The sequence below is a fragment of the Sphaeramia orbicularis genome, chromosome 6, assembly GCF_902148855.1.
Source record: "Sphaeramia orbicularis chromosome 6, fSphaOr1.1, whole genome shotgun sequence".
Lineage (NCBI taxonomy): Eukaryota > Metazoa > Chordata > Actinopteri > Kurtiformes > Apogonidae > Sphaeramia > Sphaeramia orbicularis.
Genome location: NC_043962.1, coordinates 47,890,005 through 47,915,383, shown reverse-complemented (window position 1 = coordinate 47,915,383; position 25,379 = coordinate 47,890,005). Strand labels below are relative to the sequence as shown.

General features: G+C 39.3%; 1 protein-coding gene across 2 annotated transcripts in view; it reads left to right on the top strand.

The window, feature by feature from the left end:
* Window positions 1-24,374, top strand: part of LOC115421534 (PDZ domain-containing RING finger protein 4) — a 175,020-nt gene extending 150,646 nt beyond the window's left edge. For both annotated transcript variants that reach the window (XM_030137459.1, XM_030137460.1), the window contains 6 exons: window positions 3,199-3,301; window positions 11,775-11,873; window positions 16,713-16,775; window positions 18,214-18,315; window positions 21,193-21,321; window positions 22,172-24,374. In XM_030137459.1, the coding sequence (XP_029993319.1) occupies window positions 3,199-3,301; window positions 11,775-11,873; window positions 16,713-16,775; window positions 18,214-18,315; window positions 21,193-21,321; window positions 22,172-23,641 (1,966 nt within the window). In that variant the 3' untranslated portion in view covers window positions 23,642-24,374. The remainder of the gene's footprint in view (window positions 1-3,198; window positions 3,302-11,774; window positions 11,874-16,712; window positions 16,776-18,213; window positions 18,316-21,192; window positions 21,322-22,171) is intronic.
* Window positions 24,375-25,379: the final 1,005 nt, after the last annotated feature.

Below are 25,379 nucleotides of genomic sequence, written 5' to 3'. Positions count from 1 at the left end.
TGTGCACGTGACATGTTAGGGCAGAGCGTTCCAGAGGTTTGGACCTGTTACAGAAAAGGCTCTGTCGCTTTTTCAGTCTCTACAGTTTTTTACTTATAGGTAATTGTTACACATTGAAGTGAAACCAATCCATTTACTCTTTCTTGTGCTATTTTCAAGTAGTTACTCAAGGGGTTCTATGTGGTATTAACCCATAAAGACCCAGTGCTAATTTTGTGGCAGTTCTTGAATGATTTTTTCCTCTATTTTTAACTTGTTGTAAGTGATTTATTACTTCCAAACAGCAGGGGAAAGTTACATTCCAGAACACACTTCAGACTACCTAAACCACCTACGAATCAACACGATGGATCCACAGACTGTATCATTTACTGAATAAAATATAAAGATCATTGTTTACACACATCTGTATTACTGTATCATCAAATTTTCTCATTCAAACTAAAATTCAGAGCTGTTTATTTTGACATTCGGTCAAAATAACACTGTCTTGTAATCTTCATGTGGTTGTTTTTAGACAGGAAGTTTTTTGAAAGTTTTTCAGTTTTCTTGACTCATCTTCATGTGTTGCAAAATATGACACACCCATAATGGTTTGCACTTCAGGTCAACAGAAAACGTATTTTTAGGCTTCAACTGGGAAACATCACTCCAAGCTCCAAATCAATTTATTTTTGGTCACCGTTCAAAAACAGGAATAGCACTAGTTGATCAAACAGGGCCACAAGTGCCCTCATAGTTCCACCTGCATTTCTTATTATTACAAACATCATTAAAATGTGTGTTATTGTCACACATTCAGTTTAAAGTACTGTACATGACCTGATCAAAATGATTCCCACATGTATGTCTCACAATCCCACAATATTCCCCACAGGGCCCTCTTGCCATAATTGAAGCTGCTTGGCATATCCATTTCAACTCACGGAAGGTTTACAAGGTGATTAAAGCAAATGGGCTAATAAAAAACTAGGCAACACATTGCCTGCTACTACAGGTTACTACAGCCCCGAGCCAAGCCCAAATGTAATCAATGTGTCCCATAAAACTCACATTTTCATTTGCTTTGTCTGACATCAGGTGCACAACTCAATATACAGCAGATTTTATAGATATAACAAATGTTTGTTGCACTTATTTTGAGGATGGATTATAATATTTACAATTGCGTTCTTGGCCATGAATATCCACCAGGCCTTTAGATTACACCTTGGCTGGGCCGACTAACGGTGTGCCCAAATTAAATGTCCCCAAATTAGTGTCCCCAAATTAAAAATAAAAAAAGGCCAGAGCAGAGTGTAAACGAAAGTATTGACTCACTCGCCCCTGCTTTTTTCCTCCCGTAAAACACATCGGTTATAATATACAAGGCTTGTTCATAACGACAGAGAAAACATTGACAACAACAACAACACATATGTACCGAACAGGAAAGCACAAGTATTCATGCTTCCCGCAGAAGTCATATTTTGTGATAACGTTAGCACAAACACAGAATCCAAATGCAGAACTCCGACAACAAAAGTTAGTTCCAAAAGGTTTATTGTTCACACACAGGTGAAAAAATATAATGAGTGACAGAATCTTGAGGATAATGGTTGGGGATTTTCTCCTCAGATTCGTCCTCCGGATCGAGGGCAGCAGCCCGTCTCCCCGAGCGGTGTTAGGAGTCTTTTCCCCGACTGGGGAAAAGCAAAGGGAGGTCAGGGACGGAAACAGGTCATACACAGGCAGGCTAACAATCGAGCAACAGGACATAAGGACTAGGCAAACTCACGTACCGGTAGTCAGGGCGAGAAGGTCAAAACCAGATCAGATGAGGCAGACAAAACCGACAGGGATCAGGCAGAAGACGAAAAACAGAGGAATCCAAAACAGGTCAAAAAACAGGCAAGCAAACGAACAAACGAGGTCAAGTACGCTGGTCTGAACTACTGGAGTTACAAACTGGCGACTGACAAGGGGAAAAGACAGGGTTTAAATACACAAAAGGGAGGGAAGACAACTAGACACAGGTGAAGCAAATTAGGGCGGAGACAGGTAATCAGGACAGAGGTCAGGATGAGCGGGTAACAGGAAGTAAAGACGACAGACAAGACACATGAGGGAAAACTTAACAAAATAAAACAGGAAGTGACACACAAAACATAAAAGACAGACAAGACCAGACTATTGTCTGGCAGCAGGTATGACATATTTGCGCCGTTTGATTGGTCTAAATCACCCGTTTCGGCCAATGAGAGGTGATGAGAGCTTGGAGATTGACTCGTACGTTGTACGCCAAAGGTTTTCTCTCAACAACCATGCCTCGTGGGCGACCTATAAGTTCAGGCCGCTCACATAACAAACGCAGTGAAACATATGACATATGAATTATCTGCCTGCATGCAGTCCTGTGATTTTGGAATTAAAATCAGCTGGCCATATGCTGATCAATACTTCTGGAAATTAGACTTGTGGAATCCATGCCTTCATACTCTTGAATATACCTAAAATAGTCTGAGAAAACAGGAATTACTGTTGAAAAATCTAATCCCGCACCCACCCCCTCCGCCGATTCCAGCATCTGATGTGCCCAAATTAAGGTAATCTAAAGCCCTGTCCACAGTAGTTAAATGTGGAATATTAGATCATCGGTGTATAAACCTTTTTGACATTTATCAATCTTGTGTTTTTTGGTGGGAGACAGTTCAAACCGTTTTACAAACAGTAGAATAAACTGAGACATTCAGCCTCCCTGAATACATCACTCAATATGTTCAGCAGTGTCTATATGAAGTTTTTGTCTGCTGTGATTATCTTGTGTGGCACTGCAGCTGCTCATCTTGTTAGACCTTTACAGTGCTGTTTTGTTCAGTGACTGAGGGAAGCATAATAGAATTACACTGTGCAATGCGGGGGGTTTTGTCTGTCAAGAGCAGGAAGCAAATTATGTGAGTATGCTGTTATTAGCGAGGGGCTGTATTTTTATCACACACACTCCACCAAGAGCAGTGAAAGCCCTTGACAAATCCTTTATTCTTCTGATTCCAGTGAAGACAAAGGCGAGGAAATCCTGTCACTTCAAGGTACTGAATGATTTGAAAGAAAATGACAAAAAGGATCTTGCTCACGCCCAACTCTCCACCTCTTTCTGTTTCTGTCTCCCACCTCCTCTCTCTCTCCTCTTCTTTTTCCACTATCTGTCTCCCCTGACAGCTGTCATTCTCTTCATACAATGGACCAGGATTATTATGATGGGACAGCCTACCTCTCCCCTGTTGCCGCTGATGGAGAGAGGACAGAGGAGTTTGAGTATGAGGTATGAACCACTCCTGACATCACTCCTATCTGCAACCAAAATGACACACTGGTGTGAATAGTGTTTTCACCTGATTTTAGCTCATCAACAACATACCTCTGCGTACATTTACACATAAATGCTGGCAAATATTATTGTAAAACATAAATGTGAATGACTGCTACAAAAGGTGTTGAAATAAGTTAGTTTGTACACGACAGTGCACTCTGAAGTTTGTCTTTCATCTATACTTCAAGTGCTACATGCTATCATAAAATGCTTACCTGTCATTTTTATAAGAACAAAGGAAAATGAATGAAATCCACATAAATACAGCTGAACTTTATTCAACACCAGGGGCCTCCATTCATTGTCATCCATCAACTCAAGAAATAAAAATAAAAGAAAGCACAATAATAAAAAAAAAACAAACAGAAACAAAAATCAAACAAATGATAATCAGTTTAGTCTCCAGCTGATCTCCCGCTGAAAGCTTTTCAGTCTGATGGCAGGGATGAAGGATCTTCTTTAACATTCTATCCTACATCATAGTGATGTAAGTCATCAACAGCAGCTACTTCCCTTCTTGGTCAAATGTGATGAAGAGGATGATCCAGATGTTCCAGGATGTCCTCAATCATAGCCCCCAGCTTCTCACTAAACATGGAAGTAGCTTTCTTTACCAGTTTTACCAGATCTCTTGTGTCCTAGTCCTTAGCATCATCACACCTTCCACCACTGACTGCTAAAATGTGTAGAATTTGTGTGCAGGATCTGAGCTTCCTTAGGAAAAATAGCCAACTCTGTCCCTTTTGATGGAGAACATCATTGTTCCGGTTCATTATTGTTCAGTCCAGACGCAGACCAAGATATTTGTAAGTCTGCACCACCTCAATGTCCACCCCATGACTGATGACATCCTGTAGAGGGGGTCTAGACTTTCAGAAATCCACTTTCATTTCTTTGGTCGTGAAGGGGTTCAGTAGGATGCATTTTGGTAACAATCACAGAAGGCTTTGATCAGATCCCTGTAATCCATTCCTGGTACACATTGCTGTATATTTCCAGTTGTAGTGCTATGCAATGTAAGATCATTTAGATCATATTTTAGATGCACATATGCTGTGTGAGACCTGCAATAAGACATTATTATTAAAGCAGTGTATGACTGTCATCACAAATTATCCTCAAATTTGTAAAACCCAAGTGATAGCCTAATTATCACTAATCCATGCATGTACTGTAAGAAGCGAGTAAGCGGTGAGGGCCCGGCCATACCCTGTATGCCTGTGAGGTGTGTATGACAAGCCTACACAATGACATATTCCGAAAATGCCATAAAACTGGTGTTTAAGTATTGTTTTTCACGACCACACACCCTGTATTATAAGATGACAGTGATTTCTTCTATTTCTTCTGACCCGGTAGCGAACACCGTTTCATTGTTTGTTGTCTCCATGTTTGTTGCTGCTGCTGCTGCGTGGAATTCCCATTAACCACAATGCACCTAGTGACAAAATTTCTGAAAAGACCCGAGTGACATAACAGTTTGGGACATGAACAAACGGACTGCTTGTGATGGAGTCATCTTTGAAGTTGTTGACCATGAGGGATTAGTGATAGCTAGGCTGTCACTCGGATTTTACAAATTTGAAGAAAAATTTGTGTTGAAAGTCATACGCAATTTTAAGCATGTTGTGTAAAATGTCCCATTATTATTACGAAGTGGCTATTGACACAGTACTGTGGCACGAAATGTTGGTTTGTCTATTACCACAGAGCCAACATTTGATTGGTCTGTGGCAATAGACAAACCGATATTTTATGCCACAGTACTGTGGCATTAGCCATTGCCTTATCATTAACACATATAATTAAGAAAACATTAAAGCTCAAAGTCTCTGCAGCTAACAAACTGCTGAAAATTTTAGCATAGAGATATATTCATATGTAGAAACACAAAACACAGCTAACCCCTGGAACACATGGACAAATGCTCCCTCAATTCACCACATTTAATGATGCCTAGCGATTAGTGGAAGGGCTAACACTAATTCACTCTACAGGCAAGTCTCTGGGGGACGGTAGTGACAGATGATCAGCCCCACAGCAGACAGTTTGACAAAGCCCTCACTTCCACTGGCAATAATAATATGCCTCCCTGTGTTTCCACTTCTTTTTATACAAGCCAAGGAAGTAAATACGTAGTCGAAAAGCTCCAAATAGCATTACCTGAGATTTGCTAATTGATCTCACAACTTGGGAAGAAAAAAATAGTGAGCTCGACTCAGAGGTTTATCAACCCCAATTAAAGTGAGGTGTTTGTGGCAGGTGCTGGTAGGGGAGAAAAAGGTTGAAACACCTTTCTTTTCTTGTGCATCTCTGCCAGAGTGAAATTAACAGGAACGTGCTGGAACAGTTGAATAGCTGATGTTTGTTGATCTCTGACTCATGCAGCTACACAGTACATACTGATTCAACAGTGATGGAATAAGATAAACAGGCCTTCCTATGGTTTAGTATTCTGTATTTACAAGTCACTGAGGAACAAGCATATTTCAAGCTCTGGCTCTGACTGCCCCCCCTCCCAACCCCAAACCCATCTTTATTTGTTTCATTTGAGTTTGCTCTGAATATTTCCACCCACTGAGCTTGAGCCGTTTCTTCACATTCTAAAGAGATTTGTGCACCCACTTGGATCGCAGCGGCCCAAGTGTCAAATCGGAACAAATATAATATATTAAAGCCTTTCTTTATGCCTCATTGCTATTAACAAATCCTATTATGCCATGTATGCTTTGTAGCCTCTGCCGTTTTTTTTTTATTTCATGCTCTGAGAATTGGATACCACACTAATGCAACCCCACTTACTGTATGTCAGCTGAGAACGCTGTAAGGAAGATGTAGGCGAGAGCTGAAACGCTGCTGTCTGATCCCTCACTTGCTATGGGAAGAGAGAAAAGAGAATGAAGGAAAGACATTCTTCATGTAACCTTTTTGTTAGATGAAAAATCACACAAGGGTCAGCAGTTTTTCACCCCCATCACACACCAACCAACCGAAACCTGTTTTAGCTTTCTAATACAGAACATCCTTGATGGTTTTTTCAGGGTAATTAAGATGTGAGAGTTCAGGAATATAGTGTTTGAAGTGTTGGAGTAATGCCACATCTTTGGAATTTTCAGTACATACCCTTACTTTATTTTTAAAAGGTTTTGGATTTCTTGTTGTCAGTGTAATTATTCCTCACTACTACAGATATTTTACAAAGTGGATATTTATCACAATGTTTGGTTCCTATCGTCCACACATAAATGATGCTTTGGGTTTTGCAGACAGAGACTGCTACATCCAGTATTATCCATGGTGTCCACACTTGGAAGTCCAACATAAGAAGAAAATGACCATTACAGTCGGGATTCAAACCATGGTCTTCCACATCATCATTGCATTACCTAGTGAGCTATACACCAACAGTGCACCACTCCATTTGCTATCTACTTGTTTTCATTCTTTTCAGGAGTGATGTTGACCCCTGTGGGTGGTGCTTGAGTGCAGATTTTTGCACCCCAAGGCTCTCCTATCTGTTGTATTGGAGGAGGCTGGGGGGGGTCTATTGTGCATGCGCCATTCATAAATAGCATTTATGTAGTAAAGGAAATTAAATCTGGGGCAGTTGTGGCTCAGTTGGTAGAGCGGGTCACCCAATGACCAAAGGTTCAGCGGTTAAAATCCTGGCTCTGACTGTCCACATGTCGAAGTGTCCTTGGGCAAGACACTGAACCCTAAATTGCTTCCTAGTAGGGTCTGGCAGCGCAGTCCATTTACCATTTAAATCTGAACTAGACTAAAGTGTAACAATCATGAAGAAACAACTGTCTTCAAACAACTGTATTCACGCAGCATTTGGGTCTGCACATCAGAAAAAAACAAACAAACCAAAAAAAACAACATATATATATATATATATATATATATATATATATATATATATATATATATATATATATATATATATAGCCCCCCCCCTTTCCATTTTTTCTGGATCTGCTGCTGTAAGCTATGGTTTATCTCAGCCTTTGGACCAGTTTGTAGATGTTTTTTTGCATTCTCATATGGATAGAAGTGTTTTGTAAAATGAAGGTCATGTGGACAGAAAAAAGGAAGAAAATATCAAGAGTGTAAATAAATGCAAAACTCAACGGTAAAATAAAGAACACTGGCTTCTAGAGACTGTCACACTTTGGTATTTGTGACATTAATATTCATTGACAGTCTCAGGTGCTGTGAGCCTTCGCTAAAGATCTGTATGCACTGAAATTGGTCATGTTGGATTTGAAATACAGTAAGATCAGGGGGAGGCTTAGCACAGTCTAAGGCTAACTTTGTGCTACTGGGCATATTTACTCCAAACTTCTCCAAACTACCAGTTTAACTTAATTTTACTTGGTAGCTTTTTCATCTGAGTGGATATCCTGTAAATGCATCAGTGGAACTGATGAAATGAGCCTTACTTTTTACTCCTAAATCTACTTTGTCCCCTTCTAAGCTCATCCACCATCTCAAAAACTTTGACATTAAACTTTTGAATCCCCTTTAAAATAAGCCCTCTTTCAGTTAACAAGCACACGAAAAGGATAAAAGACTAAAATGTATATATTGAAGCTCAGCTGGTTTAATTGCTTCTGTAGAAAAGGGAAATTGGAAACTCTTGCCTTGAAGTTAAAAGTGAACAAACCCTGAACTCTGTGTCTTCTGTCTCCTCTGGCTTGTTTGGATAATTCAAGCCCATACGCCCTGGCACAGTTTCCTGATGAAATGATGTACATTTCTTAGGAGCCTTGTAAGTAACCATTCCTTTGATTAGCTCTAAAGAAGCAAAGCACTCTAGGTTCGGAGATAGCCTGCCCTCTCCTCCTGTCAGCAGCACACGTCCATGCATTTGTGACTGCTTTTTCAATTACTCGTAATCAAAGGCGTGATTATTATGACAGCATCCACTGTGCTTTAATGGTGGGCGGCAATCCCCCCCCCCCAAAATGCACCATCACAGTCATTAATTTACTGTCAGCCCTCATCCCCGAGCCAGTACCACAATCTCCCACCTGAGAGGCAGAGAGCTTGGAAAATAAAGGGGAGAAAAAAATCTAAATAAAAGACAGACCGAGACAGAGATTGGTAAATGTGTTTGATGGACCAGGAGATGGCCTCTTTTTAGTGAATCTGCGAAATATCGAGTGGGTGTTTTTTTTTGTTTTGTTTTGTTTTTTATGAGACAAGAAAGCAAAAGAACATCTGGCAAAGAAAAGGGGTCACACGTATGTGCTGCACGTAGTTAAACATATACATGAATGCTTGATGCTTCATCCAATATGCAGTAATTGTAGCAATCCATTTTCTCTGATCATTTAGCCACAGGTCTCCTGCACTAAATCTAGCCATTAATTAGTCAGAAGTAACTTTAGGCTTATTTCACTGAGCCACATAGGGAAGATGTAGTACCTCCTTTACACCTTTGTGCTGTTTCATCCCCAGCAATTAATCTGTGGCTTATTTTTAGACAGATGTCTCCAAGACTTTGCCAGTGATTCCAATATTTCCCACAGAAACCCCACAACTCCTCATTCCATATTAACATGCAAGATGTGTGCTGTCTCCGTAGCTCCTATTACGTCCTTGACTGCTTCATTGCATCAGGAGATGTGCCACTTAAATAATATCTACCTACAAAAACAGCGTAAGCTCATTAGTAACAGTTTTAATGTAGCTAATGACTGCTTTTGCAGTTAATTTTGTTCAGGTACTAGGCACCAAAGATTTCAGGTCCTTTCCTCTTTCCAGTTGTATCCTCAACATATCAGTCGGGATTTGAAGTTGTCATCACTTCTGAGACAGTCAATTAAAGATCTGAGCTCCCTGTCAGGTGGAAGCTGTCATGAAAGATAAAACGTTAAGCTCAGATGATGTTTTGCTGCAGCTCTTTTCCTGGCACTTTTGTGAATGTGCGTGCTCTGTTGAGTATGCTGTACTTGTGTGGCTGTGTTTCTAAGCTTTGGATTTGTTCTGAGGGTACAGGAAAAATAGTCTTGTATGAATGTGTGTGTAGCCCAGCAGCATCAGGTCCCTGGTCCAGAAACACCTCAATCATCCGTCAATGGATGTAAGACGAGCAAAGGTGGGAAAGTGCAGGAAGAAATGAGCAACGGGAGAGAAAGAGAAAAAAAATGGGATGTTTCTGTGTGTGAGAGGGAGTGGGAGGTCGCAAACAGCCTGGACGACGTAGCCAGAGGCACCAGCTGGTGGCTCTTTGGCAGCAGCAGTGGTGATAGTGGGTTTACCCCCCATCCCCCATCCCCCAACCCCCTCTCATCACATCCCACCATGGTCAGACTTCACCCCTACAGGCCCCTCTCAGAAGCCTGCCACAGCTGACATGTGTAACCAGCCAACCCACACTTATCACAGAGGAAATGAATCTTTCTGTTTCTGTGCGAGACCCCTCTGAGCCCCACCGGAGCCTTCGCCGCTGCCTCATTTCTCTCTGCCCCCTCCATCGTCCTCTCCACTCAACCACCTCACTCTGCTGCTTCTGCTGCTGAGACTCAGTGTGTTTCTTCTCTAATGAAGACCTTGGGAGGAGAGGCCATTTCACACTTGATTCCCTCCAACACCCTTGATATGTTTCAGTGTTTGGAGAAGGAGCACAGGCTATGATGTTCGGTGTTGGGCTAACTTCTGCAAAGTGGGAGCAAAGACACTTATCTACATTGTCTAGATAATGTTTCATTCCACTTTGCATCAAACACAACTTCAAACTGATTGGAACAACTTACTTTAAGGTAGAGAAGAACTGTGTCAGTAATGTTCTAATTGTATTTATCTAAACTGTATTTGTTTGTATTTAATCCATAAAGACCCAAACATCCATAGGTGACCAAAACCATCTACTGATGTACAGTGTTTACCCACTAATTCAATCAATCCATGTAAATAATTGGTGTAAAATACAGTTTGTCATCTTTTCATGATCATCAGATATGACCCATTTGGACGTTCAGAGGCTTCAGTAACATTGATTCACCAGTAAAACCCATGGAGTTTGATAAATCACAGTGGATGGAGACAGTTGTTTTAACATTCAGTTATTGATATTTTTGCTGAAAAAGCCAGTTTTGTCTGTTTCTGATATAATAACCCCCAACTTTAATCTGAGCTTTAATGAATATCTACATGATCAGTGAATTAAATATAGGACGCAAAATACAGAAGATAATAGTATAATAATAAATGGTGATAAATCTCTTAAAAAAAGGGTCAATACAGAGAAAAATTCATTTGAGAACTGCCACAGAAGTAACGCTGTTTTTTTTTTTTTTTTTTATTAACTTTCTTTATTGGAAGCAATTTCACAGGCAGCAGCATGACAGTGCAATGTGATAGAAAGGACTTCCATTCTTTCATTTTTCTTTTTATCCCTCCAATATTGTGACATGCGATCAGAACAGAATACATCGACAATTGCCTAATTAAGAAAAATAAGTAACTAAAATAAAACAGAAAGAAAAAAAAAATTAAAAAAAAAAAAAAAAGGCGCGGGGGAGGGGGGGCTCAGTCATCACAATCAGGCAGTAATGACAAGGTTTCAATATAATTTAAGAGAGGTCTCCAATTTTTTTTCAAATGACTTTAAGGAGCCATTGAGGGAAAATCTAAGCTTTTCAAGTCTAATGGACAGTAACAGCTCTTTCACCCACCTGCTATGAGATGGAAGTTGAGGGTGTTTCCAGTTGAGGAGTATGGGATGCCTAGCCAATAGAGTGCCAAAGCGCTGGGTCTTTATGGGTAAAACAAATAATTCACATTGACAACAGGGAAGTGAGTTATGTTCCATGAGGCTCATGGGAAATTTGACAATCACTGATTTGTAAGTCAATTGTTTGTTGATCTATGCCCAAGGGATGATGATGAATACTTGCTGAAGCAAATATGTACTGTATATCTAATAGAATTAGCATAATTATAGATTATTTATAGTCTAATATCCTGCAACTTGGCAATGGCTTGAAAAAGAAAAACACTCAAGGTCCTTTGACATTTATCAAAGCCCCTCCGATCAAACTCTGCAAGCTGAGAGTGTCTTTCATGATCAAACGCTTTCAGACTCAAAAACCCCAGACGCAAGTTGGCAATCCAGACTCAATGAGTGTCTCAAAAACAAGCTGGATTTTTCTGCAGAAACTCAAAAAAAGGATCTTTATTTGATCTTAGGAGGAGCAGACCCTCAGTGTCTCTGTAGCCATTGTTATGCGTCAAGATTTTATTTTTTGATGAAGTGCACACATTTCTTCCAATTCTCATCCATTTCCACTTCTTTCTGTTTAAAGGTCACAAAGTATTTCAGATTCAAAGTCAATCTGGATACAAACCTAACAATATCCATTGGTTTAAATGTTTATCTTGCAATTTTGACACTTTGGCTCTTTTGTGTACACAGGAGGTGGAACTATGTCGACTTAACAGCCAAGAGAAGTTGGGGCTAACTTTGTGCTACAGGACAGATGAGGAGGATGACGTGGCCATCTATGTCAGTGAGGTGAGAAAATACTGTTCACGTACATTTTGGCAATGTTTTAAATGATATAAAGGTGATAAAAAAAACTCCTCCAGGCAAGTTGAAAATTAATCTCCCATCATACAAGAGTGTGTGTGTTGCATCTTCCAACTTGCAGATGCGCAAAGTTTCCTGGTTGAGAACTTTCCAAACACTGAACCCTTTCTTTTTTATCTTTTTTCACTCTGCCTTGCGCTTGAAGATACTGTAAAAAAAAAAAAAAACACGTAACAGACACATATTCTCCTGCTGGCTATGGTTTTTCCCAGCTACTGCAGTGAGAGCTGGTAGTTGTTTGAAAAATGAAAATAATACTCAGGGGGAGAAAAGTATGTGCATTATATAAGATTTTTTATATTTGAGTTCTTTGAAGTCACACATACATTCCATTCTCTATATGAAATCTGACAGTTATGATGGCTAGATCACAGAGCTTCAGTAAAATATCTAAACAACTGAGAAAGCTCAATTTTAGAGAAAAAATCAATTGTGACATTTAATATTCATTTTCCAATTTGTGATTTAGTTTAATATTCATGTGTGCATGGCAGGTTTCTCTATTGGGTGTAGTATTTTAAAATTGAACTCTTTCATCAACGGCATATGACATTATCGCACAGTTTGGCAATATTCTGACTGTGTGATTACACTGTCAGCCGCCAACACAAAATTACTGCCAACGCAGAGAAAGACCGAAAAGTGTTTCAAGTCTTCACTGAGTCCTTTCAGCGACATCAACGGGCAGGTTGTGAGATGCATGTTAACAAAAACATTCTGCTTCTCCCTTCTCTCACGTGTTGGAAGCATAGAAAATACTGTTCTCCATTCTGTTTAACTTTTTCTCACCGATTCGTTTGAAGTTGACTCGGACCCTGAAAGGTGTTCGCTTTGAGAGCTGAGTGGAATATAAATCACTGTGGTCTGTGGCTCCTGGCAGCATCTTTAAGTGTTCAGTTACAAAAAAAAAGTAAGGCTAGGGGGAGTGTGCTGCATGTAGATGAACTGCTGAATGTCACTGTATAGAGGGATGTGTTAGGAGGTGTTACATGCTCTTGCATAAGTAGTAAGAACACATCAAAATGGCACAGAGAACAACACAAGGTCATTTTAAGACTAACTGGATTATACAGCTTCTAACAGATGTAATTTTGTTATCATTCATTTAAAGAATGGGCTTATTTTTGGACTGGATGAGGACAGGTTGACTACATGTTGACCATCATTATCTCAGCAACCTCCTTCCACTACCATTAAAAGCGACAGTTATTATAGTTATTCAAGGTGGCAGTTATTGAAGGAAAAGGTCCAGCAGAATTTTCCAATGTTTGCTCCCATCCTATTTCACATTCCTGTCTAGTGACCTCCCTCCTGCTTTAATGAGTGCTCCTATGTGTGGGAGTGGACCATCATGAAGATGGAGTGCCACAACACCTTAACAACTCCAGAGATCCCCACCGATAGAAGACAGTGAAGTGAATGGCCCCAGATGCCAATTCATTGGCTGATCAAAGAGCGACCCACCCTCATGTTCACTAGCAGTAGTTACAGGAGAGGCAGGCTGTAGGCTCTATATACCAGGAATACTGAATATAATAAGGTTATAGCTCAGTCAAGATATTAAATAATGGAAGAGATAGTTCAGTCTTCTGTGGTTTTTCTACAGATTTTAAAAATGAGCCAATTAGCTTTTTTTTTTTTTTTTTAACTGACCGGGGTTTTACTTTAAAGCTAAGATACAAGAATCCCCCCTATTGTGGTCCAATATAACAGATTAACCATCTTTAATTTCCTGTATGATATGATTTCTTCATATATCTTCATACTCAGCTATGGCTAAAAGTACAGGCAAGGAAATTATATAAGACTGTTCAGTGCTAGAAGTGCTGGGAGCAGAGCCACTAGAGATGGTACAGATTAATTTTGGAAAAGGAAACAATGTTAAAGTTGTAGGTATAGAAAGGAAAATTCCTGTTCCTTCCATTTGTGTCCCATAGGCCTTACTTGAGAAAAATATGCATCTCAATCAATGACAAGAAACACTTGGTTGATGTACGTTGTATTATGCCATCAATAACATATTATGTTTGTTAATTTAAACGGAAATGTTGTACATCGCAAATATTTACAGTTTATCATAAAATTCTCAAGCATAAAAATGATAAGACTGTGAAAATGCATAAATATCCTGCTCCCCAAAGGGGAGGCAAGGGGTATTGTTTTTGGTTCAGTTTGTTTCTTTGTTAACACTTTAGCAGCAAAACAGTTGGTTGAATTCATACCAAATTGAGTTTACAGATTGCCAGTGACCCAGAGTAGATGTCATTACATTTTAGGGTAGGTAGTTCAAAGTTAAAAATTTTTTATGATTTTTAAAAAAAAATCTTCCCATTTACTTATAATGGGAGACATATGTGCGAGGGGCGGGGTTTGCTGTGCCTGGCACCGCTTGTTAAAGTTGATGCTCTCCAAAGTCATATAAGTCAACTCCACAAGCTGCTCAGTCCTGCTGAAAAGCAACATGGGTTTCACCTCTTTGAACACAACAAGGTGAAACATGTGGAGATACCAGGACTTTTGGTGTCGCTGATATGTATCATCTGAAACAAAAGATGTAGTCTACTGAGCATTCACACTAAACTACATGATACTGTCTTGAAGAAAAACTATGAATTTATTAACTTGTAAAGTTGACTTTTAAATGCACAAACGTGCAATCCATGGCATATTTCAAACAGTATCTGAAAATAATTTGTTTCTTGTCAATGGCTGCTGAACTTTTTTTTTTTAACACTGTAAGGTCCCGCACTTAAGATGTGGGGCTGTTTTTACTGCACTGCTGTTTTGCACAGCAAAACTTTAATGCATACTTAGTACTTCTTAGATTTAGTATCACAAGCAAACTCTATATCAATCAAAGCCTTTATTAAATTTGTTGTTTGTTTTTATAGTCATAAATACTCTAGACATAACCTTACATTATCTTTGAATAAACACAGATTCATATTTAAATCCTCTCTTAAAACATTTTTTTTTTTTTTTATCTTGGGCTCTTAACTCAGTGTGAGAAGTTGACTTATATTGTTTTATTGTATAATTACTTTTATTGTTTTTATTAATTCTTTTATGTGTCTTAATTATTTTTATGTCTGTGTACAGCACTTTGACCAACTGTGTTGTTTTTAAAGTGCTTTATAAATAAAATTAAGATGACTTGACTTCACACGTACATATACTTACACATACACATATACATATGCATATGCATATACATATACATATACATATACATATACATATACAACTCAACAAATATGTGCCACTGCTATTGACAAAAATACAGTTCATATGCTGATACAGACAACTGCTGATATCAGAAAATATTGGCCAGTATCAGTGTCCAGGAAATATAACAATATAACAATACATCCTTAATAAACATACCAAACAATGCATCCTTAATAAACATACCAAATGCAAGCCCCTCAAACCGTTAAAATAGGCGTGCAAATCACATAATGACTCAAAAAACAATCACAATACATTAACATTATTGTGATACAGTGGGCCTGTGGTGTTTTCCAAGGCAGTTATTGGCAATACATCTAAACAAATACGTATTCATAAATGTATTTGATGCTAAGTTCCACACTGGATATGTTTATGGAAACATGGAAACTGAGAAAATTGAAATTATTTTCTCTCTTGAGGTGTTTCTTTTTCCAAAGAGTAAATGTATATAGAAGTAATGGAAACACTTTTTTTGGTAAAAATTCTAATGTAGCAAATAACTTGTGTGACTAATCAGCTGTTTGCTGCCTTCAAGATATTCTGATAAAGAATGGAAACATGTCATGTCCAACAGGTCATGCAAGACTGAATTATTCTTCTGTCTCTTCCATGAACAAACATACAATAGTAATTTTAGATGGAAAATAACAATAACAGAACACTCTGCTTCTTCTACTGTTAAATAGAGCCATGTGAAGTATAGTTACCACCTACTGGTGACATGACACAGTCTAGATTATTCGCTCCAACACAGTTTTTGGAAACATGATATTTTCATCTTGGATTTGTGGATTTTTACTTCAGATTTGCACTTTATGGAAGTACAGCTAAACTAACGTATACATTTGCTCATGCTAATATCATGATACAATGCATCTGTGATACTTTCAAGGCAAACATCTGCAGTATACCATAATAGATGTGTTTCAGATCATCTTCCCAGATGTTCAGATAAAGCATGGACTGATGAGGAAACTGAATTATTCTTCTGTCTGATCGATGAAAGAAGACATAACAACCATTTTAGACAGAAAACAAAACACTTTGTTTCATCTACTGTTTCATAGATCCATGTGTAACCTAACCTACAGTGGCCCCTGCTGATGATGCAACACAATCAAACCAGTTCATGGGTTAGGGTTAGAGTTAGGGTTCATGGGAGCAAACTTAATTCACATTTGCATTTTTGTGACTTTTTATAAGTTTGCTTCAAATTTGTTTGACATATGGAAGAGCGGCTACAGTAACTTACAATACTATCATGATATGTTGTCCATAATTACAACATCATTATACAGTGAGTTGTAATATTTTACCATCAACTCCATACATCACAATGTATGTTTAAAGACAAAAATCGTGGCATACCTCTTTATTGACATTTTGCCCTAGCTCTAGTTAAAAACAACACATGTTGGCTTGTTAGTATCATCAAGTGAATTACAACTTTTTTAATCATTTCTTTATTTTCTTGAATAAAATTGGAAGTTTTAAAGACTTTTTAAGATGTTATAACTTTTCGTTTCCCTGCAGATCAGTCCAAACAGCATTGCTGCCAGAGACGGGCGCATTCGAGAAGGGGATCGCATTTTACAGGTAGAGTACAACACATTTTCTCTCTGGCCTCCTCTATACCAGCGCTCATTAGGTTCAACATAAAAACCCGCTTTTATTGTGTCGCGCTCCACCACTGTCTCCCTGCACAAGAGCCCATTCATTTTTAATGGCAGCACATTAAAGGGGGAACTCACCCCCACTGTGACTGTTAGAAGGGGAGAAATGCCCCCTTGGCTTTTTTAGTTACCGACTCAGCACCAACCAGGGTTTTTAAGAGTCCTGGTTCAGTATGGCACTAGACTGCAGCTCGCTGCCTCCTGGAGGATAGCTTAGAGGTTCTGACTGTTATTAGCCCCTAGCTTCATCTTCAGTCCTGAGATTTATAGGACTTTTTCTCCTGACATAGAGAGCCATTTGTTTGGCTGAGGGTTGAATAGGGTTGCCTCTGTGGGTTCTCTGGATGATTATTGTTTTTGTGTGCATGAGCTAATTTTAATGTTAAACCTGCATTAATGGTTTTGTCTTGGGCACTTAGGGGCAAGCTGAAAACAAAACATTGACTTTTTATTGCCTTATAACCTCATTTTAGCAAGCAATTACCTATTTAGCAAACACAGAGCAACATTAGCATTTATATGAAGTCATGTTTTTGGCCACTAATAATTACCTCCGATATTCATTCTGTTTTAAGCTTTGTTACGGCAATCATTAACTCCAACTGGAAATATTGGGTGGCTCTTTAATCTGTGTTCACAAAACATCTCTAACTTTCTTTGTCTGCCTAGATGGGTGAAATATATTATCATTCAGAGCAGAACTTTTTTTTTTTTTTTATCCATTTTTCATTGATAAATGATATTGAATTGACAGTATTAGGGTTTACTTAAATTTGTTTGTAGGCTAAATGAGGGAATAGGGTTTAGCATCTTCTGCAAAAATATGTTTTAGTGAAAGTGCATTATAGGAGGAGAAACATTAGGGGTGGTGTGGGGTGTATCATTACCATGTGTTGTTTGACTGATTTAAGCCAGCAAAGGGGTGTGTGTTTGTGAGGTAGACCAGTACTCCAGCACTATTATCCACCAGTGACAGGGCCATTACTCTGCCTGCAAAAAGATGGACGCCCCCTGTCAGTGGCCAGTTAATTGTACGGCTAGATGTATGTACGCTGCAGGATACTTTGGCGAACACAACGGCTCCGTCGGCCTACGACCACTGTCCCATTCATAATCCCTGCTGTCGGCCTTCATATTAGAGAGCACAACAGTCACACAATTTCCTAAGGAAAACAAGATATTATTTGTGCACTGCCCTTTTTATTGTGGCTTTGTATTGTAAGCGCACGTATGTGTATGTCCATGTATAGGATTTACAGGCTTGTGCTGTTTACCCAAATGCCTATATAGGGTTGTATTTGTGTGAACACTGCATGTTTGTTTGGCTGTGTCTGTGTCTCATGTTTGGATGTCATCTCCAGGTTAATGGCCAAGATGTGCAAGACAGAGAGGAAGCGATGGCTGCACTCTCCAATGAGGACTCTAGGAATATTGTGCTGCTGGTTGCCAGACCTGAAATGCAGGTAAGGTATTAACCAAGAAGTAACCACTGGGGCTGAGAAGTGGAGTCAATGCAAAGTGTCCAAAACTGCTGTTCCTTGAATAGACACTTGAGGCTGAATCTAAAAGCACATGAATCCTTTTGATCCCCCATGTTAAAATGCCCAACTTTAAAGACATAAACATCTTTACAACCTGGTATGAGAGACAGTTTTGGTTCTCTATAACTAATATCCCCATTCGTGACAAATGTGCAAGAAGTCAGTTCATATTTATAACTCAGCTGTAATAGCATATAAATAGATAAGAGTTATGCATAAAGGAAGTAGCTGCTTTGAGTGACAGGTGTATGACTACCATTTTTCTATGTGGGCTTTGATTGACACCCAGCTCGCCTGCTGAGTCAGCTCGGCTGTGGTTGGAGTTGAAATATTACACTAACAAGACTGTCAGAAGATTCTGCCCTTAACTTTATCAGCACGTTATGGATTTCTGGTGTCACTACGCTTAAAATTCCATAATCAGAAGTCAGGATATTGCACATAAAATAATCTGAGAGGATGTGAGACTTATGGATCTTTTCTTCATCTGTTTAATTGTGGTCTTTCACCTAACCTGTTAATGTGTTTATGTATTACATGGAGTTAATGAAGTTACAATGTCAACCTGTGCAATGTTATATTTGCAAGAGACAGTGAAGGCCCAAACTGAAGAGATTTTAGTGTGATCTAGTTGCAGAAATTTGGAAAGAAAATATGCACAATCTCTGCTGTCAGATGATATTTTGGGCTCAGTGACACTGAGTTTGTTTACATGACCATAAAAATCTGATAACTGGGAGTAATCAGATAATTGTAATAATCAGATCTGACCTGTTTACATGCACTTGACAAATGCAATAATCCAAAACCCTGGTTCAGACGCTCCAGCCCATTATCAGATTTCTTTCAGAGTACCTATGTACGTAATGACAGTAGACTCAAACTTCCTGTTGTCTTCCACTCCCATTTGACTATATAACTTCCATTTTCTACAATTTTAATTGTGTTTACACATGCGCAGACATAAAAGAACAAAATAAATTGAATTGTATTAACCTGTATAAATGCAAGAAGACATTGGAGTATTGGGGAGAAATCCAGGTATGTTATTCTGATTTCTCATAATCAGATTACTGCTGTTATCTGATAAACCATACCAGATTAGCCTGTTTTGACAGTCACTTGAGTAGTCTGATAACTCCAGAAATCAGATAAAGATCAGAGTATTGGTGTGCATGTAAACAGGCTCACTGATCACAGGTACTGTGTAAAACATGCAACACAAAAGACTAGACTTTGTATTTTTGCTGTTTTTAAAGCAGCGTATGACTTTCATCACAATTTTTTTTTTTTTTTTTCAAATTTGTAAAACCCCAGTGATAGCCCAGTTATCACTAATCCATTAGGCAAGAAATTGAGCTCGATCGCTACAAGGTAAAATTATACAGTCCACCAGGGTAGTTTTAAAGAATGAGTATAGTTGGTGGATGGAGGTAAAGGCAACATTGGGTTCAGCACTTAGGCAGAGACAGCGAAATTGCTGCTGCGTGGAATTCCCATTCCAACAATGCACTTTGTGACAAAATTTCCAAAAAGGCCCAAGTGATGTTTCGGTTAAACAAGCGGACTGCTTGTGATGGATTCATCTTCAAAGTTGTTCACCATGAGGGAAGTGATTCAGGTGCGTAAGCAAGGAAAGACTGATGGATTAGTGATAATTCGGCTATCACTCGGGTTTTACAAATTTGAAAAATATTTGTGATGAAAGTCATACACTGCTTTAAAGTTATATTAATTTAAGTTTGCATGTTTGAGATGAAAAATACACAAATCACAAAATGAGTAACCTGTGAAATGTAACTGAAATATTACCTAAAATAATCACAACACATTTTTCATCAAATTGTGCAGCCCTATGCAGTGTCGACATTACTGTTATGAAACACAACTAATGCACTGACATCTACCAAGTGGTGAAATTCTTTGGTGATATTAAATATGACACTGTCAGTCAGTGTGGTCAGTGTTTTTTCAGTCATTTTTAGCATCACCCCTCACTCTTCTCCAACTCCAATGACTTGTCCATATGAATACTTCTTTCTAAAAAACTACTTGATATTTCACAAACTGACATCATGGAGGCCTCATCCACTACTTCTATGTAGTCTTTGGTTTTACCCCACATCTAATACCCCACTTGTATTTTTATGCCAAAAATAACAAGCCCTGTTGGTCATTTACAGTATTGTTTCTCAGAGTTTACCGTAGCAGCCTGACGTAACCACTTCCACCCCCCTCTTCTCAACCACTCCTGGTGAAAGCCACCACTGAGACACCTCATCATGTTTTATTTTTATGTAGCACTACTGTAATTGACTTCCAACAGTAAGCCATAAAAGCTAATGGCATGCTAATGTGGAGTGAGTTCAGACCCAAGGCCGATGGCAAATAAGCGGAAGAACTCTGCCGCAGTGCAGATGAGCCAGGAGCGATGGTAGACACTTTGTAATTAAATGTGTCTCTCGGTAGTAAATCTGAAGTCCTAAGATATGGACCCCATTTGGTTCCCATTGTGCAAACAAAGAGATGATAGATGGTGTGGTGCACGTAGGTCAAAGGTGATGCTCCTATGTCAGCTACATGACACTTACTAGATTTTAAGATTAGAGCATGTTTTAAAGATGAGGTCCATTATGTTGGTTAAGAAGTAGAGATACTGTATAAATCACATGACAGTGGTGTCAAAGACATACTAGGATATGCTAAAAAAATAAAAAAAAAACAGAATTGGAATCCATCTCTACCATCTAAGTTTTTCATCTTTGCTTTTGTTCTTTCTGCACACTTGTTCACCCGCAGCTGGAGGAGGCCTGGCTGGATGATGAGCACAGTGAGTTTTTGGAGCAACTGAAGATGGAAATGTTGGAGGAGCAGCAGAGAGAGGAGATGGAATTGGCTGCCTTTCAGGAGGAGCAAGAGAATGAACAGGTCAGATAACAGCAAAAACATATGCTTTGTTTAACTGGATTAGAATCAGACAAAACTCTGTGATCTGAACTCTCCAAACCCACACTCTTTTTATTTCCTCTCTTTAGCAGTAGATTAAAATTGACCTTCCCCCATCTGACATACTGAGAACATCACATTGACTGATAACTGTGTTGACTGTACTAGGTCATTATTCACAGTCAATATTAACCTTTTTTTCATTGAAATTACTGAAGATCTACCCAGTGGCACAGATAAAATCAAACTCCTCATTGACTGTTTTTGCAAAACCGAGTTAAAACAAGCTTTGAAATGTGAACACAAAATAGCGATAATGAATATTTATGGAAGGGGACCGATGAAGCATTTAAATTCCAAACATTAGTAATCATAATTTAAAATTCTGTTTTGTTGGGAGGATAGCATTCTGAAAAAATCCATATAAATGGGACTTCAAAGGGGCGTAGCAGAAAGGAAACAATCCCTGAAGTAACAGAGCTGTTTAACAGAGTTATGCATAACTGCATATGTAATCCCTCAGAGAGAATGTAAAGATGGGTTGCACTTCTGGAACTTTTAAGTAGTTCTGGTGACTTTTTGTTGAATTTTGTCCTCATTCCATAATAAGGCAAGAAAAAAGTGCATTTTAGATACATTTTGTAAAATATTTGTTGTGCATTTGTGTATTGGGGCTGAAAATAAAGTCATTCTGAATATTTCACTGTGGGCTGCAGGAGATTATGGTGGGATTTCAATATTTTATACTTAATTAATTGAGAAAATAATTGACAGATTAATTGATTATGAAAATAACCATGAGTTGCTCTTAATTTAATTTTATTAATTACAGAGAGAAGAAGATGACAAGCCCACCTGTTCCACTCTCCCTCATCATAAGAGCAATGTACCGAGTACAAAAGACAGAAGGGAAAGCTCAGACCATAATGTTCTAGCACATTTTCAGAGACGTCTGTCCCAGTGCCTGAGAGACAGTCGGGACACTTACCGTGCCAATGGCTCCACACGGCTGGAGGACAAAGACGATGACGAAGATGATGAGATGGAGGGTGATCGTTTCAAGCAGCTGTTGGAGCTTAAGTGTCAAATTCGTAACAGCGGAGAGTATGACCTGTTTTACAGTCGCCGTAGCACCATAGAGTGCAGTGTGGGGGAGCAGGGGGGTGTACAGCATGAGCTACGTATGCTTAACGAAGAGCTGCGCAGCATTGAGCTTGAATGTCAAAACATCATGCAGGCCCATAAGCTTCGTAAGGGCCAGCAGTCTCCCTCCACTGGACGCTCTGCCCCTTCCAAAAACCAAAGCCCCCACCGGAGTGACCCCACCAGGAGTAAGCTGACAGACATTAATGAGCGGCTTGAGAAATCGGACAAGGACAGCTCCAGTGCCTACAACACAGCTGAAAGTTCACGGAGCACCCCTCTAGCAATGGATCGCTCCCCAGAACACTCTCTCCAGAGAATGGTAAGCCTCACCAACCAGAGGAACCTCTGCAGCGGCCTTGCCAGTGGCCACTCTCCTAGCCCGAGCCCCATCCCAGCATGCCGAGCTCCTGTCCTGGGTAAAAGCAGTAGTCCTGACCACAGCAATCCTTCCGAGTCAGACCAGACACCTCAGGCTGAGGAGGAGAGGGCAGGGAAAGTCAAACCACAAGGTTCGCAGATTCCTTATTTTTCCCCCTCTCACAGCTCCCAGCACAGGCCAACCATCATACCAGCCCATGCCCGCCACTACCAGAGCTATATGCAGCTAATCCAGCAGCGCTCAGCTGTAGAGTATGCTCAGAGTCAGCTCAGTCTGCTCAGTGTCTGCAAAGAACCACAAAGGCCCATTAATGAGCCCAAGATGGAGTGGAAGGTCAAGATCCGCAGCGACGGCACGCGCTACATCACCAAGAGGCCTGTAAGAGATAAGATTCTGAGGGAGCGAGCCCTCAAGATTAAGGAAGAGCGCAGTGGAGGGATGACCACCGATGATGATGCAATGAGTGAAATGAAGATGGGGAGGTATTGGAGCAAAGAGGAGCGAAAGCAGCACCTGGTCAGAGCAAAGGAACAGCGGAAAAGACGAGAGTTCATGCAGCGCAGTCGGTTGGAAAGTTTAAAGGAGAACCCTCAGAGCAGCAGTGAGGGTCGCAAGGAAGTCAGCATTATTGAGCTGAGCCACAAGAAGATGATGAAGAAACGCAACAAGAAGATCCTAGACAATTGGATGACCATCCAGGAACTGATGACTCACGGTACTAAGGCCCCTGAGGGAGCCAAGGTACACAACGCCTTCCTATCAGTCACTACTGTATAAAACAAACACACACACATTCTACCCCATGTGGTATAAAATACTTGCCTCGTTCAATGTGGCATTTTTATGAGGACAATAGGAATATTTTTCACACTTTGTAATCCAAAAAGCATTTTGTAAAGGATTTATGAGTGGTGTTATGGCATTTTCTTCATGTTTTCAAGTATTGTTTTTCATATTACTTCGCTCACAATTTTCTATGGAATTATAATAGTTAAATCAATTATTTTTCTTACTTCAATCTGTACATGTTTATGTTTTTATTCGTTTTTATATTTGTGTTGCAACCATATAACTCAAGAAAATTTTATGAACATCTGAAGGAAAATGCAGTGAAATCAGTTGTTCTCCAGCCTTATTCTTTTTTAACACTCCAGTCCAATGTCACATTACTCCTCTTAACCCTGAATGCTGAAACCTCAAGGTACGTTATCAGGAGAGAGGCAAGATGTACTGTGCAATGGCTCAGGTGTATGCACATGACCTTATTTTATAATGTAGTTCACATACCAACAACCAGTAGCAACTGAGTGCAAGGACACTGAGCATCAAATGTAAAGCAAGTCCAGAACAGTGAACATACATGTAAATTTTATTTAAATATGTTTTAAGTAAATTAGGAAGAAAAATCCCGAAGGCCTACAGGTAAAGCTTAAAAACATGGGTAATACTAGAAGCACTTGGAGAGCGCAGACCTCTGCCAAGGCAGATCAGTGGTCCCCCCACCCCCACCCCCACCCCAGATTACCATCAAAATTTTGTCATTTGTTCTTTGTGCCAGTATCAACATTTCCTGAAATTTTCATCCAAATCCGTCCATAACTTTTTGAGTTTTCTTGCACACAGACAGACAGACAAACAAACAAACCAACACCGACAAAAACATAACCTTCTTGGCAGAGGTAATAATCATGAATAGTTTGTCTGTTCCAACAATTTAATTGTTCTCCCAATGCAAAACTGTCCCATTTTCAGGGGTTCTGTGTAGTATTGACGCTCCAAACTCTCAACAGCTGGGAGACATCACGTACCAGAACACACTTAGGTATACCAAAACCACTGACAAGTCAACACTATGTATCCACAGACTGTGTCACTCAATGAATAAAGTATAAAGCTCATTTTTACACACATCTGTGTTATGGTATCATCAAGTTTTGAACTTCAGACTGAAACTCATAGATGCTAACAGTCAGTCAAAATAACACTGTGTCTTAGTAAAGATAATAGCATCACATAGTAATTCTATATAAACTCACTCATTTAGAAGCTGCTGGCACTTCAGCATCAAACTCCGTCTGTCTCATTTAGAGGTGTGTCCAGTGACAACAACAGTGCTTTCAGCTTTTATCATTTTGTGACATTCTTTGAGTCTAACAGTTGTTTCTTAGCAGTTCTTATCCCATCTGGTCACTTTGGGATGCTTTGGTCAAAGGTCCCATGGTGTTAGTCTACCTGTGGCTCACTAGTCTCTCTAGTGGTCACATAAATCCCCTGACCTGTCAGTGTAAATAAATTCAGTTCATATCTCTATAATCCAAAACACTGGCATCTTTGGCAGAACATCAGAGCTTAGATTCTAAACACTATGATGATTTTAAGTCAAGTACATATTTGAGAGCAGAAATACTACATAAAGCCCCTTTAAAAGCAAGGACAAACCTGACTTACCCTTATTTGCTAATGACATTTAAGAATTTATTTTATTTATTTATTTTTTTATTATTTTTTTAAATGA